We start from the raw sequence: 25,998 nt of genomic DNA, 5'->3' as shown, positions 1-25,998 counted from the left end.
CACACAGTTTTGAGATATGCCAAGTCTTTCTTTGGGAATCATCTTAATCCAAAAATACTTTCTCATGTCTGTCAAAGTCTGTGCATTTTTCACAGATTAAATTAAAGAAATGGGATTTTTTTTTCCTGTTTTTGCGACAGGCTGCTAAGAATAAAGTGCCTAAAGATACAATTTCAAATTGCTTCTTGCTAAGTTCTCTGTTATGAGTAGAGACCACACTGGCTCATCGCTTAAATTAGGTGCCTGTTTCATGATTCACTGATTCATCATAGGTCAGTGTTAAGTGGCTCAATAAAAACGGTAAAGTGAGCAAAGTATAAAGAAATGAGGGGTGGCTCAAGACTTTTGCACAATACTCTGTATTCAAATGAGGTTAATTTGAATGTGGGCAGGGGATCAGATAAAGCCTAGTAAAATCACAATGGCTCCTTTCATATTATCTATTATCTATTGTCTGTTGAGAAGCTTTAGGATTTGGTCCCAAATGATATCCTCTCTTCACTCTCCACACTCTCTACTATTAAGCTGTTAAAAATTCACAAATTTAAGTCATTGTTAGCTGATATGAAAAAATGTATTTTCTCCTTTCACAATGTACATTTTTCAGTGATTAGACATGACCTTACTGTGAGAAGGCAGGCTAATAAATCTACACCATAATAAAAGATAGGCTGCTTTCATTAACCAACCACTTTTAAATAAATTATTTGCTGTTTTCTATTTTTCCATTTCTTCAAGATGTGCTTACACTTTATGGCTTCATATTATTCGTATCCCCAGAATTAGATGCTGTTCTAGGGTTTGGTTACTCGACAGATACATTAAAAAACCCCAAACTCACAAAACAGCACCTGTAGACTAATCATGACCCCTAAACTGGAGAAGAATATCATTTAAAAAAAACAAATATGCAGGAATTACAAACAATAAACCCAAATAAAGTTGTATGGGTGTATCATATCATATCATATCATATCATATCATATCATATCATATCATATCATATCATATCATATCATATCATATTTTTGAGCTGCCAGAGAGCAGGGCCAACAAACTAAATAATGGGTTATTCATTTTTCAAGGGGTTATTTTTAATTTTTCCTATTTTCAGAAATAAATGACCTGTTCTCTGCATCACCTCGGGCTGCTGGTATTCACAGCGAGAGAAAAAAACAAACAGAATATTAAAGTAGGAAATTACCTATTACAGTAGCGGAATAATGTTTCCTTTACAGCCCTAGTGAGGAGGCTACTTCCCAGTAAACTTCTCATAAAGCATCAAACGGCATCGGTCTCTAGAACTCCGAGTGACGTCACTGCGGAGGATGGTGTCGTGACGTCGGCAGTATCAATACTGACATGAACTGAGTAGGAGGGAAGCGGATGCATCAGCATCAGCCAGATGTGGAGCGGGTATGGGGAGGAGGGAGGGGTGGGGGGCTTGGATCAATAGTAAAGCTCAAATAAAGCTACAGCAGGACGTTTTAATTCATGGGAACCAATATTACAAATATTGATAAGGAGTGATAATTTGTCAGTTTGGTGAATCAGAGAGAGAGACAAAACGGGTATGATTTTGTGTTGAAGAAGCGCGTGATTTTATTTTATTTTATGAGGACATACACAACTAATAAAGAGTGAGTGGAAATGCTGTGGAATAGTCTGGGCGGGAGAGTGGGGGTGTAGCCCGTGAGGCTGTGGTAATATCAGAGAGAGAGAGGTGGGGGAGAGAGACGCGGGTGGACAGTGTGATGCTGCGCGTTATCTACTGGCTAAATGAGGGTTGTCTTTCCCAGTTTAGGCAGCAGGGCTTCTCCACCCTTTCCAGTAAGGATCCGTAATTTACACGACAACAGCAGGGCGCCTGTCGGATCTCCACTGGACCCTGCGCTGCTGGATCTCCCACAGTGCTTCTGCTGCTACTGCTGCTTCATCACCAAGCTCTTAACGCCGAAGGAGGACGAGGTCTGGTTTCCGTGCCATGTGCAGAACAACATGTATGTGTGAATTCACGCGGTGACAGCGGAGGGGGGAATGGAGCAGTTGTCATCAAATTCCTGCAGACGCACCGACGGTGATACTGTGGAGGCTGTCGTGTAGTGAAAAGACCTTCATACGCAGCGGCCAATCCTAGAGATTTCGGGAGGTTTTGACAGCCAAATAAAAGGGGGAAAAAGAGCCTCAGCGGTCAGGTTTCATGTCAACCACAACAATGGGGTAAGTGTGGTTATTATCCCACAGACTGACTAGTTTTCTTCCCTTGTTTTCTGTTTTTACATCAGCTGCAGCTGCCTCTCGGGGTATGAACTTGCCTGCCGTGAAAACACAGCAGGCAAAAAATAACGACCGGAGACTATGCGTAAAAATGTACCCAGATTCTATATCACACGCCTTACGTGGTGTTTAATAGAGCGTGTGGTGGATGCATGTTCAAAAGGCTATATGACGTGTGATTACGAGGTGCTCTGTTCACGGCCTTGATGTGCTGCACACTAAACAAGGCATTCATATAACGAGACAACTTATTCATTTCCTCCATGAAGCAGGCCTGCCGTCTTCTAGGTTTAAAAACGAAGAATAAACACAAACATACTGCTTAAATATAAGCCTCATTCAGAAGTTAAGTCTAGCTTCAAACTTTTAGGATCAAAATACTCTGTTAATCTGCAGTCATTCCCAAAGTGGGATTATACCGGTGGGTCTTATAGGGGCTTTGGCTGTGTTTACCAAAATAAAGCAAAGTTTAAGTTCTTTGTTATTCTTTATTTCTTTAAATCTGACACACCGCAGTATGAAAATGAGCTGCTTTATCCAGGTCCCTATGTTTACTCCCCTACTTCATTATAGGTAGTTATGAAATTCTCAAAGAAATCATGTTAAAGGGCAGCATTTGTTCTTGTATACTCCCAGTCACAGACAGTGTGTGATGAATTGTACATGATGTTCCTGCTCCAGAGAAGGGTTTGAACAGTCAGAGGCAGGGGGATGTCATATGCTGCACTGGGCTCTGTAGTGACAAAAGGTGGCTTTCTGTCTCTATATGGCAGCACAGTGACCGCTGCCATACACGTCCTCAACAACAGGCTTCCATCAGTGAAACAGCCGCCTGGTGTGCACACAGCGCCGCTCATTTGCATGTCCCCTAACCCCGAGCTCAGTGGTCCATTTCCCCCACCAAGCCTGCCGTTCATTAACGGCTGTCTCCCGCAGTTCATTGTGATTAATTGCACAGCAGGGGGTAAACAATGTGGCACAGGGCACAGTGCGATTCTAAGGCATCAGCCAAAACTCCTGCATTAACTATTTACAATACTCTGGAGGCCTCACAGTCGCCCACTCTGCCCTCCCACAGTGTGGGCTGCACATCATTCAGCCATGTCCCACTCAGCTTCAGCTCTCCACCAGGCTCTGCCATACTGGTGACTAAGTTACTGTTATGCAACTGACTCAATGACTCAATTGATCTGCAGTTGGACTAATTGTAAACTCGGATTCAAAGCACCGCGCCGCTTACAGTGTCTGAATAGGTGCAGATAGGGTGTAGTACACAGACAGATAAAGTTACATTTAACTTCCGGCCTCGAGTGGTTTTATTCCAAGCCTTCCCCCAGCGCCGATGGTGATGGCACAGAGGATAACATTAGAATGTCTATCAACACCCTCTCTGGTATTCACTCACTTCCTTTTGCAAATACAATCGATGCACAGACAGACTTGTTTCTCTCTCTGTCTTTGCTCGTTTGCACATGTTTGTGTGTGTGAGAGAGACAGAGAGAGAGTATGTGTGTTTACAAGCGCAAACACACACACACACTTTAGGTAACCCAACTATTCCCAGCAGACGGTGCAACAGTGACGTGTCCCATTATTAACCTCTCCCCACCTTAAATAAGATCTACTCCATCTCAAGCTCTTTTCTGTTCAAATAATGAAAAACTCTGGAAATGAGGACATCTTCTATGGGGTGTAGGTGGCGAGGGAAAGTGAGATCTCTTGAGATGGGGCTGTTTCGTTATTATACTTCTGTTTCAGCTTTTTGCCTAGCTAGGGGCAGCTGCACAGTTGAAGGGGACACATTGGAGTAGAAAATAAAGCACAGCCTTTTGTGCTATAAAATGTGTGAGCTGAGACTGGAAACCGTGCCCACATCTGTGCATCAAACCCCTGAAGCACAAGAGGCGGTGTAGGCAACACCTTTTTCCACTCCCGGAAATCCAGATGTGTGTATGTACCACAGAACATTTGGTACATTCATACACATGCTGTTCACCATAGCTTGGCATATCTTAAAGGGTGCAGTGGTTCACCCCCTATTCCCCCCCCCAGTTTGTCACATTTTGTACAATTAAGTGTTTAAATATCCGATCCACAAATGTAGCGCTCATTGCCACGAAAAGATTTTTCTACTATTTAGCAGTAGTTACAGTGAAATCTGCACACAAGGATGGAGTGAGCATTACTGAGCCTCACAAAGACGCTTCTTCTGTTTAGGAGATGTTTTTCAGATCTATTTTTATTCACTCCTATTGTGCTGGAGTGAAGGCAGACACAGCTCAAAACTTGTGAAAATAAAATCAGAACTATCAAAATACCCCCCCCCCCCCCCCCCCCCCCCACACACACACACACACACAACCCAACCTTTTGTTTTTGTAAAATATTAGTATTCACCCTTTAATTCACAACACCCTCGGGGTAGGTGACCTGCATCAATTAATTTGTAGATAGGACTTCTATAAATGCCAAATCTGAAACGTGTTCCTTATCAAATGCTTAGAAAACTGCTCAGCATTAACCCTGTAAAGTCTGAACCATGAAATTATTGCCAGAAAATTCTAATTTTTGAACCTTCTGACAAATTCAAACAAACAAACAAAAAAAGACATATCAGTTTGGATATTTGAGATTTTTTTTTCTATAATTTCAGCTACATTTTGTAGGGAAAAAATCACACTCATGATGTAGAGGTCTTAAAAACTCTTCCAAAAACTTTTCCTTCTTTACAGTTATAATGGATGGTCATATTAAATATGGCCAAAATCTCAAATAATGAAGTCAGCACATGTGCAAGTAATCCATGTGAACTAAGACGTCAGACTTTAGTCTGCTCAAAATGCAGATTCAGAAGTTTTTTTTGCTGCTTTTGGCTCCCTCTGTCAAAGAGAAGGGGCAGCCACATTATGATCATTTCATGTTTCAGATAGAGAGTAACCCGAAGGCCCTGCAGAAGATAAATAAGCATTATTTTGAGCTGTGACTCATGCAAAGCTCCTCTAGCATAGTACCAGAAGATTATGATGATTATGGAGCTGGGAATGACAACACCAGCTCCCTTTTAAAGTCTCATTTCATACCGTATTAAAAACCGAACAAGTATTATCTGTCCATCGTTATGGAGAGATAATACATACAATGAAGTCAGCAGAGTGTCTCGGGCACACAACCTACTCGTGAAGCCGCTTGACACTTTGGCGTGCTTGTGTTGTGTTCCCGAGCGCTCAGATTTGAGCAGCTCGCAGTCCGTTCACATGCTCGTTTCTGCCACACTGTGTTGCAGTTAAAGCTTCCCACTCTTCTTGTCTTCTCCTACTGGAAGATGAGTGGATTTATCAGTTCTTGAGCTTCTCCTACATTTATCACCTCCTCCACATTTTCCTCATCCCTCCCTTCTTCTCTCACTTCATCACTCTTCCTCCCTCAGTCATTCTGCCGGCCCCGTCTTTCTCTCTGTCTTAACATTCATGTTCCATCACCTGCCCTTGTGTCACGCAGTGTACTCTGCATGCTAAACGCCCCCTCCTTCTCCTCCTCCTCCTCTTCTTCTTCTTCCTCTGTGTTTTTCTTCCTCCTCCACACTTTCTTCCTTCCCACTCACTCACATCCCACTGAAGTCCCCCCCCCCTTTGTAGCGTATATTTACTTATTTCATGCAGTGATGGGAGGCAGGTAGGGTCTCATACCTTTCCTTGCAGCTTTTGTAAGCACTTTTAGCGCGTGTCCCCTGTTGATAAAACAGAGTTCATTGCTGGAGTGCAAGAGGATCAGCACGTACTGAACTGACCTTCATGCCATCCCATAACTGCTAACTATGCCAGGCTATTGGCTCAGGGCAGATCACTGTAGACAACAAAAAGGACTGCAATGGGGGAATGCATGATGAATCTGAAGCCATTATGGACTGGGCCATCTTTTAAAGGAAGGCAGAAGACTCGAGAAATGATTCTTATGCACATTTTGCAGTCAAATTCCCTCATTTATTTTGCTTTCTTTTAAAAGTTCAATTGTAGGAGTGAGTTCTGCTTTTTTTTTCTTTCTTGACAACTAGTGGGTGTCATTTTGGAACAAAACTCTTTGGCACAGGCATTTATGTAAAAATGAAAGCCCAAGAACGAGTCTGTGTTCGGCACGCACACGCACACAATCAAACGACAAGGAGAGGAAAATTTGCCACAGCTTCATCAAATTATGCAATGAAAAATGACGCGAGTTGCCAAAGCGGCTATTGCACAGATCATACCGACAGGCCGTGGTTGTGTGATGTGTGCTGGGAGAGAGTTGAAATGACTCACAGTACCGCCACTTACACTGCTGTCGATGATTATGATAATTCGCGCACAGCACTCCACAAGCAGCTTTGTGGAGCGGCATTAATCATCCCAGATTCACTCCCTGACTTCCTATACTCCACATTCCCCCCCCATCATTCTCCTTTCTGCCTTTTCTCTCCCTTTCCCCTGTCTTCGTGTTTTTCTGTCTTTCCCAGTCTTGGCTAATCACACACAGGAGGGGTGCTGCTGTTGAATTTTAATATTCATTTATACAGCAAGCCTTTGATGTCCCCCATCACCCCCACAGTGCAGTGTAAGCACTTCTCTATCTCGTTCTCTGCCAGCACTGCCAGCCCAGAATATCTCCCTCAGCACCCTGCGCTTTGAGTTTGTGTGTGTACTGACTGTAGATATTACCCAAGAAGCCCCAACAATGGTGCAATATATGAGGGCACTGTAGGAGCAAACGGGGAGAGGAGGGGGATAAGTGAATGAAGGGTGAAGGTTGCACATGGGTGATGGGTTGTCTAAAAAATTTTTTTGAAATGGCTGTTATATAATTTTCAGCCCTAACAGGGGCTAATCTAAGCCCTGGCTTGAGCGTCACACAGAGGTCAAATAGGAATTAAGACATCTCAGATAAACCCGTAATAGGGGGCTGGTCATGTGCAGATGATCTACACAAATGCAAACTCCTTCCACACACGCACACCAGGATGCAGATTTAAAATCCCATCATGTTTGTGTCGTTGTTTTTGTATGTTTGTGTGTGTGGAAACTGCAGCTCAGTGGGGTGTGTCTATGCTAGTTAACTGTGGCCTACTGTCTATATTTAGCCTGAAACCCTCTCCTTTCCTCCTGTGTGACCCTCGCTTGGTGCTGCAGGCATTCCCATATCAGAGCAGAGAGACGGGGTGCTGCCTTGCAAAGAAAGAAGGACAGAGTGTGTTCTGGGTAGACAGCCAATATGAGAGGAAGTTTAGGTTTAACATATATGATTGAACTCAGTTAAGCCAGCTTCTCATTCGTATACAAGACACTGAGTATGTAGTAACTCGGTGACAGCCTCTGTGTCTGTGGTGTAACAATGGAGGATGGCGAGCTGGTTGTTCATTTACCCGGGCGATCTGACTCCCCTGTGGGCAACAGGGGTTTCGTTGCCGGCGGCGGTTTTGGTGAGACGTTGGTGTTGCGGCACAAAGAGGTTCACCACTTCTTCTTCGTTCCCTTCAGGGAGCAGCCCATCTACAGCACGCGGGCCCACGTCTTCCAGATCGATCCCAACACCAAGAAGAACTGGCTGCCCACCAGCAAGCATGCCGTCACGGTTTCCTACTTCTACGACAGCACGCGCAACGTCTACCGCATCATCAGCCTGGACGGCACCAAGGTGAGCGGCTCATTCGGGTTGCTGATTCACGTCTCACCCCAAATGTTGCATATGAAACACCGACTGCTTTTCATTTTTGCCAACCGGTGTGGTTTTATTATGATGTTCCAGATGTTTCAGCGTAATTACCTCATCACACATCAAACAGGCTTCACTGCAATCCACTGAGTTTTAATGGTGTTTATAATTTATTATATTTGGAAACTAATGTGCAAACACCTCTTAAGAGAACTCAGGGTTTGTAGGACGTCCCGAGACCGGCAGCTCATGTTTCACTCATGCAACTGCTCTTTAGTGTCTATCTGCACTTCTATACTTATATCTTAGGATATTCTTTTTGTTAGATATCCAGCAGGGGTACTTGGTGTGATTGGCCCTAGCTTTGCATGACTAAGGGCAGATTGGAGCTCTTTATAGGTACTGCACACATGCACGCCCCCTGCCTGTTACGGAGAAAAGAGGGGTGAAGCTAAATTAGAAAAACAGATGACAGTGTGAGGAGAAAAAGAAATAGAAACAAGGAGACACATACAGAAAAGAACCAGGTCTTCAACAAGGTCAATTTAGCAATCGTCTCATATCATCCAGCACAAAATAGATAGCTAAGTTCAACTATTATGTAACACACACTCAATGACTTCTCCCCTTCACTAAAAAAGCATCGTGCATTGATGCCAACCAGAATGCCAAGCATTACACAACACTGCTAATTGATCAGCCATTAATTTGTCCTACATTAGTGTTTTTTAACAAAGCCAGCTGAATTATGTAAAAGAGGTACACTTCAATTCTGGTTCACTGAAAATGGAGGAAAAGGCTGAAGAATTTTGGTGGTTTTTTTGCTTTTCTCTAGTTCGTCTCTCAGTATTTTCTGACTTTGACAATCCCTCTGTTGCATTGAGTCTCTTTGTTTCCCATTGAAGATGTGAATCTCTATAAACCAATCACTTTACATTTTTTTCTTAATCTTCTTCATTCGGCTGGATCCTTTAAAGGTCGCCGGAGCAGACCATCTACCTCCATTTCACCCCATCCTTAGCATCCACCTCTGTCCCACATCCCTCTGCATGTCCTTTTTCACTATATCCATTAAATGTCTTCCCTTTATCCAATATATCCACTATCCCTCATGCACATGTTAAAAACCAACTCAACTTTGCCTCTCTAACTTTGTCTCCAAACTTTTCAACCTGAGCTTTCCCTCTGATGTTCTCATTTCTAATCCTGTCCATCCTGGTCACTCCTGATGAAAATAGTAACAGTTAAAGAATCTTAATAGTCTATTTAAAATGCCTGGATACTGTTGTGTCTTATTAATATCAGTGTATTTGTTAAAAGCCACGTTCAGTGTTTGTGGGATTGTCTGTAAATGGAAGCTGCTATCTGTACTAGTAATAAAAAAGCAACAACAAAGACATGTCACCATCATGTTCTGAACTGCACACTCATATTTTTTATTTTGTTTTTTTTAAACAGATTTAGGTCTAGAGGGGATTTCGAAGGCACGCAGTACCACAGTATTTGTTTAGATTAGGTGAAAGGTTGAATTTTTAGAATCAAATAATTATTTGTCCTATAAGATGAGAGAAACTGAGAAGTGAAATAGTCAAAAATCAAATTAGTTGAAGAAACACTTTGATATTTTATTTTGAAAAGCAAAGAAACCTTCACAAAGGCCTGAAATAGTTAGTTACTTACAATCAAAGATCCAAAAAGTTGATTCTGTTCATCTGAGCATGTATCAGGATATAATCGAACAGAGTCACTCTGGATCAAGATGTAAATAACTAGGCTTTTAGCTAATGTGAGTTCTACATACATACAATAGAGAGTTTCACCAACATTCTCACTTTAAATCTTTCTAGCTCTCTGTTTGACACCTCCAGTCGTGATACACACAGTTAATTTGATGCATATTAAATGGGTCTCCTCGGTTTTTTTGTAGGCAATAATCAACAGCACCATCAGCCCCAACATGACGTTCACAAAGACCTCACAGAAATTTGGGCAGTGGGCGGACAGCCGAGCTAACACTGTCTATGGACTGGGATTCTCCACTGAGCATCATCTATCCAAGGTACCACCCCCATCCACCCAAACACCACACACACACACACACACACACAGGGATGCACACACACACACTCAAACCACCTCTACTATAAACCTTTCAGCATCAATCACAGAGCTTCTTGCTGTTTCTTCTTCTTCTTCACGGTCCCTGAGAGAGGATGGCATTTCAGCTTTCTTTCGTCTGCTTGCTACAGTTTCTCTCAAAGCGTAGCTCCTTCGTCAGGCAGTTAGTCCTGATTGGGCATTCTGTGTGTACAGTATACGAGTGTTTTCACTTTTGAGCTGGTGATTTCTCTCCTCTGCAGTGTGATTAAGCTCTGTCATGAACCAGGCACACTCACAGCATCCCGACTGTTAGGACACCTCATGCACACACCCAGGCACACACACACACACACACACACACATACACACACACGTTACTACCAAACTCAGCAGTACAGACACGTCACCTGTGCCAGGAAGGCGAGGATAACAAGGCTGTTAACAATACTTATAAGCATTCCTTGTTTTATACCGCACAATAACGCGGTGTGGTCATGTGACCTGAAGGTTGCTGAAGGTCAAGTGTTCTTTTCCTCCATCTCAAAATCCCTCAAACAAATTTCTCGCTCATGCTTCGTCAGTAGAAAACTCCCATTAGCAGAAAAGATAGGACCCAGTGGTTGTGAGTTTAAAGTGGCACACTTTGCATTTCACATGCTGGTTTAAACCAACTGGCTTCAGTGTATTTATCATGAGAAGAACTATATAACCTGTCCTCTTTTTGGCTCTTTTTTGGCTCATGGCTTAAGAAAGGGGCCAAAACTCTGGATTTCTCAGCCTCTTATGTTCTTAATTTGACGGCTCCTTTGGAAATGGAGCACTTCGGCAGGGACTAAAGGTGCTGTGCACAGCAGTTTGTCACTAACTGGACTCTGCTCAGTGGCCAGGTACCAAATTATCCAATTATGTGTCTGTAAGGTAGCCGGTTGCTGTATTACAGTAACAACTGCTTGGTATCACTGAATCTTATTGTGAGTTTATGCAAGTATAATTTATAATCTTAATAAGACATTGTACATAAATAAAGCTTACAATAACCTGCACAGTCAGTTCAGTTTATCCATCCAGCCATTTGTTTCCACTTACCTAATTCTGGGCTGCAGAGTGACTGGACCCTGTCCAGTCTGTTACAGGGCGAGAGGAAGGGTACACCTAACCTCAATACAGAGGATGAAAAATTAACAATAATAATGATGATGATGATCAACAAAATACTTTTGTCAAGTTACTTGCAAATGCTCGACATCAGTGCTTTAACCGACTTGCAGGCAGTTAGACTGCGAACAGGAACTCTCTGAGAAATACCTGCCAGCCAAGTGGAAGTATTTTCTTTGTTTTAAATTAGAAATAATCTAATTCACTTCTCAGATAACCGCAGTGCCAAAACTCCTGAAGCACTTAAACTAAACTTATGCATTTAAAGCACAGAACCAGGACTATTATATTGCACTGAAGTAAAATGATATTGAGTTACTTATTGCAACTCCACTAATGGCGGACACAAGACCGACTTCAGCTGAGTCAATTTGATTTCCTCACCACTCAGCCCTCTGCAGTACTGTATATACTAAATTAGTGTGGGAGTCGCATCAGTGATGAACCACACCCTAAAGGGACATTGGGGAGGTGGGCTAGTGTGTATGTGCCAGAGTGTTTATATTTGCTCAAAGCCCCTCAGCTGAGCTCGCCTTACCGCTTCAGGCTGGCTGAATGTATCTTTGCTCTCGACCAAAATAACCCAAGAGATCAACTTCAGCCGCTGACAACTTCTGATTACAGGAAAAGTCTAAGAGGAAAATGGCACAGTTTGGTTAGCTCTAAGTATGTGCGTGCGTGTGCAATGGAAAGGTTGTCATTGGAGACCCCGCTGGGTCATATTTCTGCAGAGGAATTACGGGTAATTCTTCTCCAAATTCAACTGCAGTTTTTTAATGGAGACAGCTTCTCTCTATAAGTCACAGCTGAACTAATACATACTGAGATCTTTCTTTCTCTCACAGCCCATTTAAGTCCATATATTCTGCACATACAGATGCATACATACTGCACAGATTAAGCCACATTATTGTAGGAAGTACAGCCCACATTCACTCACGCACTTGTCCTCTGTGTCCAGTTTGCAGAGAAGTTTGCAGAATATAAAGAAGCAGCAAGACTCGCTAAGGAGAAGAGTCAAGAAAAGATGGACATGGCCACATCTCCTTCTCAGGTATGTTCAGTATGACCAAGCTTAATCACAACACCACCACTCTTACACGACTACTCATGACTACTGTCACAGTCATGTTGAGTAGTAAACAGTTATAAGCAGGAAAAACAATAATTTTACCTTTAATTATATTTTATTTTACCAATTTTTATCTGCAAAAAAACCTAAAAAACTAAAAAAAAACTAAAAACAAACAAGCAACGCCTCTCCCCCAAGACTTACATATAAAAGCCCATGGTAGTCTGTTTTTAGGTGGTTCCTAGGCAGATGTAGCTAAAATTACATTTCCTATTGGTTTATGGACTCGGGTTTTGAAGCATTTTGGTTGTGGCGATTTTAATTTGTTGTCACCACATGTCACGGGTGAAGGTGGATTTGAATGAGAAACAAAAGGGCACACTGCACAGCTAAAGTATCCATGCCCCCGGATGAACTTTAAGTTGAAGTTTATTTATATAGCGACAAATCGCAACAACAGTTGCCTCAAGGTGCTTTATACTGCAGGGCAAAGACCCTACAGTATTAGGGAGAAAACACTAACAATCAGATGATTCTCTGTGAGCAAGTGCTAGGCAACAGTGGGAAGGAAAAAATCCCCTTTAACAGGAAGAAAACCTCGAGTGGAACCAGGCTCATGGAGGCGTATCCATCTATCATGACTAGATGGAGGAAAAACAAGAGACAAAGGAAGGCATATGGAGACAGGGCAAACCACTCACTGTGGGAATAAGAAGACTGTTATTGTCTATTTTTTTCTCTAAATGGTATCTTAATTAGAAAATTAAACTAATGCTATATTTAAGAAGTCATTATACCAGCAACCGATCCCATGAACTCATCAGAAAAATATTTACTCGGATATAGAAGCAGGTTTATTTCCGCCAAAGCTTCAGAACAAACAGAATTAATTTTGCAGCCCAAAGAGTCGCCCTCTGCTGGCCATTGGAATGGCCGCAGGTCAATGTATTGGCTTCACTTTTCTGACCCACCAGTAACATCCACATTTTATATATAGTGTATGGACATAAGCTACCAGTGTGGTACATATTTTTTCTACATGTATCCATGCTATAGATTACAAAAAAAACTGTGCTCATTGCGGCAAAAAATTAGCCTGTATGCTAGCCTTTAGTTTGTGGAGGAAATGATAATAATAGTAATAATAGAGTGTTTTAGAGTATTTGTAACTGTGCCGAAATCTGTTAACCGGCTTCATGTTTTTTCCTTATGGAGGCTAGGGGAGCAGCCTCCGGCTGTACTGCAGCCTACTATATGTGCCGCAGCCCACATAGGTTAAAGTGCTACAGTACGATGTGAGGAAGTCTTTTAATGAAGCCAGGAGAATAGCTGCTCCCTCACCTGGGGTTGAAGCCTGCACTTGCAGCTCTCAGCACCACCTGCACTGTAGAGGCTGCGAAGCTCTACACCGGGGTCCCTGCTGAAAGGTGGTGTTTTACCCACATGCCTGCTGGCTTTTTATTCTGACCTCTAGATCCTCTCCTTTACCTCGTCTGAATGAGCTAAAATAAAAATTAATCATGAGACACAAATGATTCCACTGAAACAAGCTGAGAATAGAGCTAAATGTTATATGCTGGTCCCAATAGGCCGAATCTCAGTGGAAATGCATCCTGAACAGATATTAAATCACATACTAATGAATGCGGAGCACAAAATGTAAAACGAGGCGTAATCTTCCTCTTATCTCTCACTTCCTTCTTGCCCATTAGAGGCGTACAGGAAGCGTCATTGTGTTACTGTATTGTGCCCAAGCCCTGAGTCTTAATAGCTTTGTTTTATGTAAGTGCAGCAGCCAAATCATTTGTCTCTTGTATAATCCTGGGGTTGTATGGGATATAAAGATAAGAATTAATCTGTAATTCTCTAATTTCCCAGTGCTACAGACTGCTAATTTAATGTCCTGTAGGAATGTCAAAAATTTTAGCGACACAGTAGTGGGAGCTTTGACAGTGAGAGAACGCCTCCTGTTTTCAAAATATCATTGCTTTGTTTTTAAATCTTGTCATCATTTTATAATATCACAGACATTATTATGTCTGTATATGATTTTAATAATATAAGCTTTATATTGGGTACTGTGCTAAAGTCTGATTTCTTTGAAGTTCACTTCCACAGAGGCAGAGTTTGTTGTAACTTTGTAAAGTGCGTTCTGGAGGTGTTTCTTTGGACATTGGCTGCTTTTTCACTCACCATTTTTGAATGTTAAACCACTTTACACTGATGTACAACAGAGAGCATCTGCAGCCAACTGTAAAACACGGAGGAGGCTCTGTCATGAACTGCATTTCATCCAATTGAGTTGGAGATTTTGTTAAAAAAAAGCAAAAAAACAAGACGTCTTATCTTACGGTGTTTAAAATTAGAGGAATAAATGAGTCGTTTTACTGGGAAAAATACTTGATGGGTTACAAGCTCATGATAACTACTATCTATTACCCAGTTTTCTTTAACACCTAATGCTATTTGTCTTGAAAATTGAACCATTGTTTGCGTGTTCTGCTTGATTATTATGTTTAACTGACAGTAACAGCTGAATCACCGTGTCCACATGCAGGAGTCTCCGGCAGGCGAGCTCTCATCACCTTTGACCCCGGTGACTCCGCCCATGGAAAACATCAACGGCACAGATGAAATCTGTGACACGACTCCCAACTCAGACGCCCGTCCCGAGCCGGCGCAGAACGCTCTGGCCTTTGCACACAGGTACATCCCACATTATGATGTGTGACATTAACGCAGTCGTAACCACGTGAGCATGCAGCTGCTGTCACAGTCATATCTAACACAAACAATGCTAAAATAACTAAATTAATATGATTGGTGGTTTGTCTGCTGTTTGTCTGAGGCACAGACGTGTAGCCTGCACCTCCTTTCTTTATGCGTGTTCACCTTTATATGTTGCATGTCAGCATGGTCGTGAACGCCTTCTATTCACCGCTACTCTCTCATGTTTTTCCTCTCTAGGGAGCAGTTTAAGACTTGTCGGGTCTGCTCTTTCTGATAGGGATGTCAGTTCAAGTCCTGACTACTGCGACACCATAACTACGCAAAACAAACAAACGAACAGGAAAAAAAAATGTTCAGGATCAAAACTTTCAAAAATTAAGAGCCCGATTGCAGATCAGCAACAGGGAGGGCGCTCTTTCCAAAAACCTGATGCACTGCCTGTTTAGCAACTTTTAAAAAGTAAGGTTAAGCCAGCACGCCAAAACTCCAGTAAGGACGAATGCGGTGATATGGGCGCAAGAGTTCTTCTTGAATTATGATCAGTGATATTTACACACTGGACCAGCAAACGATGTAACTTTGAGTGTTTCTCAGGTCTGAGAAATAATTTCACTTATTCATTTTTGTTCAGTCTGAGCATGCTCGGTGAGAAAACTCAAGCACATTTCTAATTTTGTGTATGCTACTGCGATGCAATAACATCATGTCAAATTCAAATCTCTTGACTGAGTAGGTGTTGGTGTCACCTCTATGCATGCACCAGTACTGTTGTGTACATTCCTCTGAAATGGATAACTCATGTTGCTTGTGATTGTTAATCCTGGTTCATATGCACCAGACTGTGTAAGATTCAGAGGTTAAAGAGTCGTGTAAATATTTTTGTTGTGTACAATGGCTTTCTGAAAAGGTGCGGTTGTGCGAGGCTCATCGCCAAAAAGTTGTCGATGAAGCATTTATGTAAGACTTATATAACACACTGTGGGTAGTGGGAGGCAGAGAGAGTGCAAGACAGACAGACAGAGAGAGAGTATGTGTCAGAAACTGGGAATAGCGAGAACGACAGAGAGGGAGAGGTGCTTGTATAAAGTCTGTACATGAGTCACTCATACCTAAACAGCACCAACTGCACACACACTCTCAGCACAATAAATAAACTGAACAGACGGGAATGGGCAATCAGTTTGAGTTGTTCAACTGAGTGTTTTTCTTTTTTTCTGAGGAGAGGAAATGTTATCCAATGTCACTTGTAGTCCACTGTACACACGGGTCTTTTTATTTGTAAAACCTCTGTAACTTGTGCCACTTTGGTTATTTCTCTGGCTGCGATTCTTATTAATTAAAGATATCAATCATTATCAATCGCTTAATGTATTATCATTCTTTTGTTTATTATTTGTTTAAATACTGGCATGTGACTGGAGAAGCTTTTTTAAATATTTTAAACATAAATTTTGAGATCTTGAATACACTTAGAAGTACTTATTAAGAACTTATTAATGAGGGAAAGTCTGTGAAGTGTATGCTCACAAATTCCTGCCACCGCACGATGATGTCTGTGAGGCTTCACGGATCTGTGAAGTGAGAGCGGGATGTAGAGAGGACACCCACTGCCTGCTGCAGCCTTGCTGCTCATGTGTCTATTAATGCTGCATGCGTGGGAGACGGGGTCGACTCTCTGCATTCGCGATGGCAAGTTGTGGACGTAACAAGCGAACCTCTGTCTCACGTGTTCTCAGAGGCATATGCAGTGAGGGTAGAAGCAAGAGCCATCCAAATATTTTACCACGTAACCCTTCATTTTTCTGTCTCTCGATGATTCACACTTTGCCAGTCTTATATCATCGGACTGTTCCTCGAACCGATGTGAAAATGTGTTTTTTGACAGCTGGTTGATAGCAAAAAGGAGAAGGGGGAAAAAAGGAATACAGTGTTTTTTAGTGTATTTTATGTGCTTACTTCTATGCTATTTTGTGGAGACTCAGGCGTCAGTGTACAAAAAGAGTGGAGACCTCTGTGATGGCTTGACTCTTGGCTGTATATCTGTTCATGACGATGTTGATGATCATAGTGTATATGTGTAGGTACCGCACTGTTGCTTAGCGGGGCTGTGTAGGCAGGCATGTGTGGGAGCAGAGGGCCGAGGCAGAGGGAGGAGGGATGAAAGAAAGCAGGTCCACGAGAGAGTTTTTATATCCGGACGTGAGCGTGGCTTTGCAGGTCTGCACCGGACTCGCTTTGAATGGTTTTCTGAATATTGTAAGACCTTTTTTGTTGGGACTGCCGGGGCCGTGTGTGAATGGTGCTCTAATGTGGGTTTGCGGTAGGCTTGCGTGAAAGGAGACCGTGCCAGTGTCTCCATTCCTCTTGTGCTGCCATGGCAACTGCTCAGCCTCCCCGCTTCTTGAAGGGCTGTGCGAGGAGGAAGAACCTACCTGGCAACGTGCAGTGGTCAGGACACGCCAGAAACATAAGAGAGCTGCAGAAATAAGTTTACGCTTTGTGTTCGGTATCTTTATTGAGATGACGCTCGACATTGTGAAGCAGCAACGCAAAAAACAGAGTGTTGATGCTCATGATGTATTGGCAGTGTGTACAGATTATGTTCAAAACACAAAAAACATTCAGAATTTTGCTTGAAAAATAACATTTAATAAAAAAAAACACAATTGGTAAAATAAAAATGTGAATCTGAGACTGGATTAAATCTGCTCTTTTAATGGCTGCCTTAATGATACATATCATCACAAAGAAAAAAAAAGAGTGAACTCCATTGTATTTACAATTTCAAACTGATACAAACAGGAAATTATACTTTTTTAAACATCACATTCATTTTTACATTTTAAAAGCACCAAAAATCAAGAGACACCAACTGAAAAACATCTATTTCTATTAACATTTCTGACATGTAAATGATAGCAGTTCAGTGGCACAGCAGTATTAAACTTACCCTCCTTGTGTCTCACACACACTTTCCTCTCTGCCCTGCCATCCTCAGCCAGAACAGTGCTCAGGTGCCCCCCTGAAACCTCTGAGCCAGACTCGTTTAATGAAGACGAACGCCAGTGTCAAAACATCTTGCACTCTCCAGTTCTCCCTTTGTCGCTCTCCCTCGCTGTCTCCGTCTGTCTCCGTCTTCACATCTTGACGTCTTGCCTGCACTCTGGCTCTCCGAGCTGGTGCAGCGTGGGGTTTATACATTGGTGGGGAGGCATGCCTTGGTGACAGCTCTGCTCCATCTGTGTATGAGCATGTGTGTGTGTGTGTAGTTGGGGGGTTGGGGTTGTGTGTCTGGTATTATGTGCATGTGTAGGATGAGGTGTCGTCTCCCTCCTATGCGTCACACATGCAGACACACTTGCGCTCACGGAGGGGGTGGCTGTTGTGTAAGAAGTGAAGGCGCCGTGGGAGTCCTGAGTGAATTCTTTCTGGGCTTTCTCGCTTTTACTCTTCGCAGAGTGGGTGTTACGGAAAAGTGGAGTGCTGCTGCAGTGTGTGAGCATATACAGTGGGCTATACAGTTTGTGTGTGTGCGTGTCAATGAGGGGGTGGAACAAAACAGAACTGAAAACATTGTTATGGATCATACAGACCCTCATCACCCCTTGAGCGAGCTAAGCTTCCTTTTGTGTTTGCACCAGTGTGAAAAATTACAGTGAAGTATGTGTGGGAGTAGGAGTTCCTTTTTCAGGGATACTTGACTTGATGCAGGTGCTCGACAGAGTTTAGATCTAATGGCGCCAAAGTCAGACATTATGTGAGAGACAGGGAATAGATGTTACATAAATCTAGAGATACTGTATGCAGTGTACAGATCTCGTAGGAGAGCACATAAGAAACATTTCCCTCCATAAATATGTACTTACTAATACACTAGGAGCCAGATTTTCTTGTGTGTGTATGTTTTTTAAGCGGTCCTGAGCAGTTTGTTCACCAGGCTTTCTGAAGGTGTTTCAAAGTTTTTTTCTTTGGACATTTTCAATCCAGTTCTTGTACCTGAGTGTTTTTGAGCAAAGAAAGCCACCTTATCCAAAGAATGAATTGTTGTGTCAATGCATAACAGAAGTAATTTCATATTGTATCTTTAAGCACTTTGTTACTAGCACCCTGTCACAAAAACACATAATATGTTTCCATATGTGTAGCAAAATCTATGACAGATGCCAAAAATCACGCAGTTTGGTTAAACACAGAGCCGTTTAACCAAAACTTTAGCATAACTTGGGATGTGGAGCAGCACCTTTGGGAAACCAGGACAAATGGAAAACTAAAGAAGTCACAGGCCTAAACAAAAACTATCTACAGAACATGATCGGTGTCTAAAAGTCATGTTCAAAAGAAATATGAAAAAAAAAAAAATCCAGAAAAAATCTGACACAGTCCTGACTGTTTACTGAAGCCTCATCAGAAATGGTCTCAGTGGAAGCTCAGGAAAGACTGAGGTAGACTCAAAATAATAATTCATTGGATGAACATAATTTTATCCTGCCACTTATATTCCATCTAAACAAATCATGTTATATTAATCCATCTTGATTGTGTTGTTTCAACGCGATATATGTTTGTAAGTGTAACATAATATTAATGTTAACATTCAATTAATTTGACTTTTATTCAATTAACATGTTTGCACCAAGTTAGTCTAATGAAATTAATTTAAATTCACGTTATATTGTTTAAACACTTTGGCACATCAAAAGTCAGTCTTGTTACATGAACTAGTACAATATTTGTTTGTTACACCAATGTTAATCTTGTTGAATGAGCAAATGTAACTTATGTCTGTGGTACATGTTGTGTTCATATTACATAATGTTCAACAAAAAATTCAACTTCCAATCTATCCATCCTTGTATCTTTATCTGGGCTGCGGGGGGCATAACCCTGAAGTGATAGGGTACATCCTGGACAGGTCACCAGTCTATCACATAGAGACAAACAACCATTTGTAGTCACATTAACACCTTTAGGTAATTTAGAATCACCAGTCACCTTAACCCTAATAACTGCATGACTTTAAACTGTAGAAGAAACCAGAGTACCAGAGAACCCATTGCAAACTTGGCCAGATTGTGGATTTGAACCCAGGACCTTCTTGCTCTGAGGCAACAGCACTAACACCATGCCCTTGAGCTGTCGATCCAGACATAACAAAAGTATGAAAGCTATGCTTGATGCAGAATTTTCTTTATGTTTTTGTCCTTGACAGGTTAAACCACAATAAATAGCAACAGCATTTATGTTGCTATGGTTGTCCACCTCTTATAACCCCAGTGATTTTCCTATGGTTTGAAATCTCATGTGATCTTGTGAATTACGTGAGTGCAGGCAACTAACCACACTTCCTAGATTGTATCATGTCATCTGAACAAGAACAAATTAAGTTGTTGAATTTCATGCAGATCCAACATGATTTAATTGCGTTCACCATAGAAACATGAAAATATTTTGTTCAAATGACAAGTTAGACTTTTGTAAATGTAACAACCACCCAGTTTCCTTTTTTGAGTGTATGACAAGTTACACAAGAATGGGCTGAAAATCAGTGGCAACAGATCTTGTGCAGTGATGAATCTAAATTTTACAATTTTGATTCAAATTATCTTCAGTATGCACGGAGGAAGTCAGGAGAGGTACAACAGTGAGTCTCTACAATCATCTGTGAAACATGGTGGAAGCTCTGTCATTAGGCTGCATTTCAGCCAGTGATGTTGGAGAACTTGGTGAAATTCATTGGAATGACAAAGGATTTGAATCTTTTACATGGTGCGATACCCTTTTGTAATGTGGAAAAACACTGCAAATTGCATTAAAAACTTAGCTGACAGAGAAAAAACCCCAAACAAACAGTGAAACACTATCAGTCATGGATTGGCCTCCCCAGTGCCCAGACCTCAACATTACTGAAGCAGTGTGGGATCAACTGAGAACAGAGAATTAAACAAAAGATAGCCAGCATGCAAAGAAGAGCTTTGAATATCTTTCCCAAAATCTGAAGAACTATTCCTGAAGACTACTTAAAGAAATGTCCCGACAGTTTGCCTGAGAGAGTTCAGGCTATGTTAAAGAATTAATGTGTTTCATAACAAATATTGACTTTCAGGCTTTTTAGAATTGTACAAACTCTGCACCTATTTTCTATTTTGTTTGCTTGTATAATATACTGTTTGTACATATTTAAACAGTATATTGTTCCCCATTTATTATATATATAAAATGTATAATAAGATATATACTATACAACTCTGAACCTATGAATGAAAAGGACAAATATCATTTTTTTGTAGGCGCATGAAAATCAGTCACATTCAATCACTTGGTCATCTACTCTGTGAGTAGCTGGACCAGATTAGGCTCCAGCCAGTCTAAAGGATATAATCTCAGATTATAGCTCATCTGGCAGACAGCTGCTTTCACAGCTACTGCCCGTGAAGTGCTGACCTCCAGCCTGAGTGCCCACTGCAGTCGTTGTTCCCTGTTATCTCATGTTCCTGTATTTAGGAATATTCTTTCTAAAAGGTATTATTTATATTATATACTGTGACATACAATTTCATGGTCACGTGAACACAAAACAAATCATACTGACCATTTTCATCAGTTAAATTATATCCCTCTGTTGTGTTAACAGTAACAAATTTACCAGATTAGCTGGTAAGATTACAGTTAATAGCAGATTTTATAGAATAACTCAAATTATTTGGGAAAATCACCATGCACATGCATTCCTTTACGCCCGATCATGTTTCTATCCATTCAGAGCACTGAGTTACATTTCTGGGGATTTATTGTAACCCTAACCAGAGCTACTACATTCCTAATCCTAATCTTAATCCTAACCCTTATTCTGACTTTAAACCAAATCTTTAGGCTAAAATCTGTGGGCCTGCTCTTTTCCCCCAAAGGGTCCTTAACATATGAACATTTGTCGCTCTCCTCCAACTGTCAGGAAAATTGGCCTGGAAGTTTTTGTGTAATCTTGTTTACACACAAACAGACAAATAATAAAACGTAACCTTCTTGGTAAACTGAAGTAATCGTGCTCAGCTCAGTGAAGCCCAATAAAAGTACAGATTACAATGAGAGATGGAAACCTTATTAGATGTACAATGAAATGATTTAACACAATAGAAAATGATAACTATGAAGTATTTTTTTTAATAATAATTTGCATTATTGTTCGATGGATTGATGGAGACACGATCATCTAATGTCACTGTTGGTGAACTGACAGCATGCGTTTCCCTGTGTTCTGCAGCCCAGCCATGACAAAACACTGGGAAGCTGAGCTGGAGGCACTAAAGGGGAACAATGCCAAGCTAACGGCAGCTCTGCTGGAGTCCACTGCCAACGTCAAACAGTGGAAACAGCAACTGGCCGCCTACCAGGAAGAGGCAGAGAGACTACACAAACGGGTGAGCGAGGAATGGGGGGGCCACAGGGATGCTTGTTTGTTTTCATGTGTGATTAAATCATTTCAGTTTAAAAAGGGGTGATCATTTGGTGGGAGTGCTCTGAAGTTGGGATGAGAGGGAAAAAGAATAAAAGAGAGTTGAGTGTAAGCATGCGGGAGAGTAAAGGGAAGAGGTCGTCTGGGAATGAGAAGGGAGCCTGTTTCTGTTACACCGGTTCCTTTCTGGATCTGAATAATGATGTCCACAATTTATTCTTGCAGGTGACTGAACTTGAATGCCAGAGCAACCAAACCCCAGTGATCAAATCCCAGAAGACTGAGCTCAACCAAACCATAGAAGAACTAGAGACTGCACTAAGGGATAAAGAAGAGGTGTGTGTGTGTGATTTTTCCCCAAAATGAAAAGGCTCATGCACGTTAAATTTAATTTACACAGCACTTTACTGTTTTTCTTACACCCCCCAGGAAATGGAAAAGTTGAAAGAAGAACTGGAAAACATGAATGACCTGATGGAGCAGAAAGACACACTCACCCAGAAACTCGAGGTGAGTCAAAAGAGTGGGACGGTCTCTATCTTCTATCCTCCAAAAAATCGCCCCACCTTAACGCACTAACATGCCAACATCATCTCACTGTGCGCAGGAGACGGAGCTGCGCAGCCGCGTGCTCGAGGAGCAGCTGGCGGGTGCCGAGCAGCGGCTGGAAGAGAACCAGGAGGAGCAGGAGAACTTTAGGAAGAGCCTGCGGACGCTGCTGGAGCTGCTGGACGGCAAGATCTTTGAGCTGACGGAGCTCAGAGACACCTTGGCTCGGCTCATAGAGGAGGCCAGCTAGAAGACAAAGTTACCTAAACTTCACAGACAGAGCCATATGACAACTTACTCTGACACCTACCCACTATGCCCCCTTTTCCCCTTCACAACCCACACAGATTAAAATGAGACTCTGCACTGCCCACATTCATATTTCAGTCAAAAAGGGCAGCTGTTCCCCTGTTTTTTTTACCTTGCAGGCATCCAGTTCCTACCAACCGCAGGCGCTCCTGTTGCTCGCAACGATGCAGGGTCTACCTCAGCTTGCCTTCTGATGGGCTGGTGTAGGCATAACCTCGGCTGAACTGGTAGTTCCTGCCCCCCCAACCTACCCACACACACACACACACACACCCACACACACACACCCTTTCGCAAAGAGTTAACTTGAGAACTGTGCCTCAGTGCCATCTACTGTTTGACTGGGAGAGCTGCACCACAGCTTGCAGCATCACACCACACCGTCACCCCCCTCCCCCTGCTTCCACTCTAGACTGCACCCCCACCCCCACCCCAACCCCCTGGAGGGGAGCGTTGAAAGTCATGTGGAAATAATTGCTGTTAAGACTCAGAGAACTGCGCCAAAGCTGCCAAATCCCCTCGAAAATATTGTCCTCTAACTAGCAGATGCTTTGATCCAAAGTGACTTACTGTACAGACGAGAACTGAACAGAGAAGCCCCATGTTTGAGCTCGGGCTGCCAGAAGAGAATTAAAGGATGACTCTCAACACAACAAATCAGTCAGTCTTACCTATTTGTCTGGAGTAACATCACAGCTGCCCCCTCCCCACACCCCAAATCCCAACCTGGGAAAAATATAGTTCGGTTTACTTCTGTATGTCCGCAGCCAGTTTAAATTCCTATACGATAGACGACTACTAAATCTTCCAGAGGCGTTGTTCATGCCACACAGAAATTTTCGGGTGTGTGTGCCCACGTTATATTCAACATGAAGGATTTCTGCATCCGGACTGCTTCCACCATCACAGACCTGTCTTCCTGCCAAACTCAGTGTGGTGTGTGTTTCTGAACAAGGCCTGACATAATGTGTGCCTTCAAAGCACACATGAGTGGAGAAGTGTTTGTATATAATATGTGTGTGTGTGTGTGTGTGTGCGTGTGTGCAGAGAAACATTGTGGACAATAAGGCCGCCGACACTTAACACACACACTCACACACACTCTCACACTGAGCAATACCAGACAGGCTCTTTTCGACACCTTCTATCCAACTCTATCAGGTACTCTACTCAGTGGACTCATGCAGATATAGGTCAAATGCAACTAAGCTGGTCTCCCCCTGTCCAACAGAAAGTGTACTACTTTTGACCGTAAAACTGTGTGGCAGCCCTGTCTGGTCGAAGTAGTGCATCGTGAAGGGCTTCTAGAGTGTCATCTTGGTGTTCGTAAAATCTCCACCCTCAGTGAAACTGGCCGCAGGTTTTCACTCCTCACTGGTGAATACAGAACTGCACTCAGTTTCTATTCTTTTTTTACACAGAATATAACACTGATGATATAATTATAGAACTGTATAAGACAACTTTCTACTCATGACTGCGTTGTAAATGAATGGCTGGAAGACTCAAAATGCAGCAACGCCTTGGGGTGGCTTATTGTTGTGTATTAACCCATGAGTGTTCAGCCTGTAGGTTGAAAACAGCAACAACAAAAACTCTTCTGTGCATTAGATTTGTATTAAGTAATGCCACAGCAGCTTTCTGCAGGTTAATACACTGGAATAAGTCTCATGTAAAGGGAAATGTTACTTTTTTTTCTGGTTTAACTTGGACAGTTGAGTGACAGAGACGGAGTACCTTAATATTAATGCTATTGTTAATGAATGCCTTTGTACAGTAGTGGATAAGAAGCTTTTCATTCTCCTGTTTTGTAACTTATGGTATTTAAATGTAGGTATTATTATTGTATTTAGAGGTATGAGAAGACTGGCAATATTTTTGACTATTTAAAGTAATTTTGAACTCATGACATTAAAGAGGTACCTCAGGCCAACGATGTTCATAGACTGGTGAGACTTGTGAGTTCGCAGCTGAAGGGATTTATCACATGCCGGTGACAAACGATCAGGAGACATATTTGTTGGTGCTTCAGCCAAACTACACCCTCTGTTGAATTCAAAGTCAAAGAAACACACCTCTGTGAACTAAGAAATGCTATGTTTTATATTCAAATACAGTGACCGCGGCATTCAGTGTGTGCAAAGTGTTTGGGCTCTGTTTTTTTTTTTAATCAAAAATATTCAGTAGACAATCTCAGAATATGCTTCACAAGGTTTTATTCAAATGCAAGGACAAAATTGTAAATTAAAAAAGAAAACAAAACATCAGAATAAATGAGAATGCTAGGAAAAGGCAAACAGGTATTCTTGGAACAGTTTGTTTAGTAAGTCCACTGTTTTAGGCAATCAATCTAAACTCATTGTCACCAATGAAGAGGCTTCGTTCCTTTTCTCATATTTCATTATTTTGATATTGCACTTCTCAAGTGACTGACAGGTATTCAGACAAAGGATCATATAGTCAGCCTGTCGATTACAGGTCTTTATAGGAAGCAATTGCATCAGAAAAAAAAGATTTGGCTGGAGACACGTTGGAAATAAAAACAGGACACAAAGTAAGAAATGAAGTGCAAAAATACAGCTGTGTCGAGGTTATTTATAGATAAAGGTAAGTGCACGTGACAGTCAGGTCAGTCAGGTAAGAAACAGCCGGTTCACAGGTGTGAGCCCGCTTT

The 25,998-nt window shown here is 42.0% G+C and overlaps 1 protein-coding gene across 3 annotated transcripts; it reads left to right on the top strand.

Annotated features, from left to right (window-relative positions):
* The first annotated feature begins 1,659 nt into the window (after window positions 1-1,659).
* Window positions 1,660-25,461, top strand: homer1b (homer scaffold protein 1b). Of its 3 annotated transcripts, XM_005473245.4 has the most exons (9): window positions 1,660-2,220; window positions 7,785-7,941; window positions 9,887-10,018; window positions 12,176-12,268; window positions 14,844-14,992; window positions 22,275-22,431; window positions 22,692-22,802; window positions 22,896-22,976; window positions 23,074-25,461. In XM_005473245.4, exons 1-9 carry the CDS (start codon window positions 2,201-2,203, stop codon window positions 23,263-23,265), a joined length of 1,092 nt encoding a protein of 363 aa, XP_005473302.1. In that variant the 5' UTR covers window positions 1,660-2,200; the 3' UTR covers window positions 23,266-25,461. The 3 variants fall into 3 exon arrangements, with proteins under 3 accessions (XP_005473302.1, XP_013130840.2, XP_003451810.1); XM_003451762.5 differs by lacking the exon at window positions 1,660-2,220 and having other exon boundaries at window positions 7,429-7,941; XM_013275386.3 differs by lacking the exons at window positions 22,275-22,431; window positions 22,692-22,802; window positions 22,896-22,976; window positions 23,074-25,461 and adding an exon at window positions 15,254-19,567 and having other exon boundaries at window positions 1,673-2,220.
* Window positions 25,462-25,998: the final 537 nt, after the last annotated feature.

This window comes from Oreochromis niloticus, linkage group LG12 (genome assembly GCF_001858045.2).
Source record: "Oreochromis niloticus isolate F11D_XX linkage group LG12, O_niloticus_UMD_NMBU, whole genome shotgun sequence".
NCBI lineage: Eukaryota > Metazoa > Chordata > Actinopteri > Cichliformes > Cichlidae > Oreochromis > Oreochromis niloticus.
Note: the sequence above shows the minus strand (reverse complement) of the source record. Positions and strands in the feature narration are given on the sequence as shown.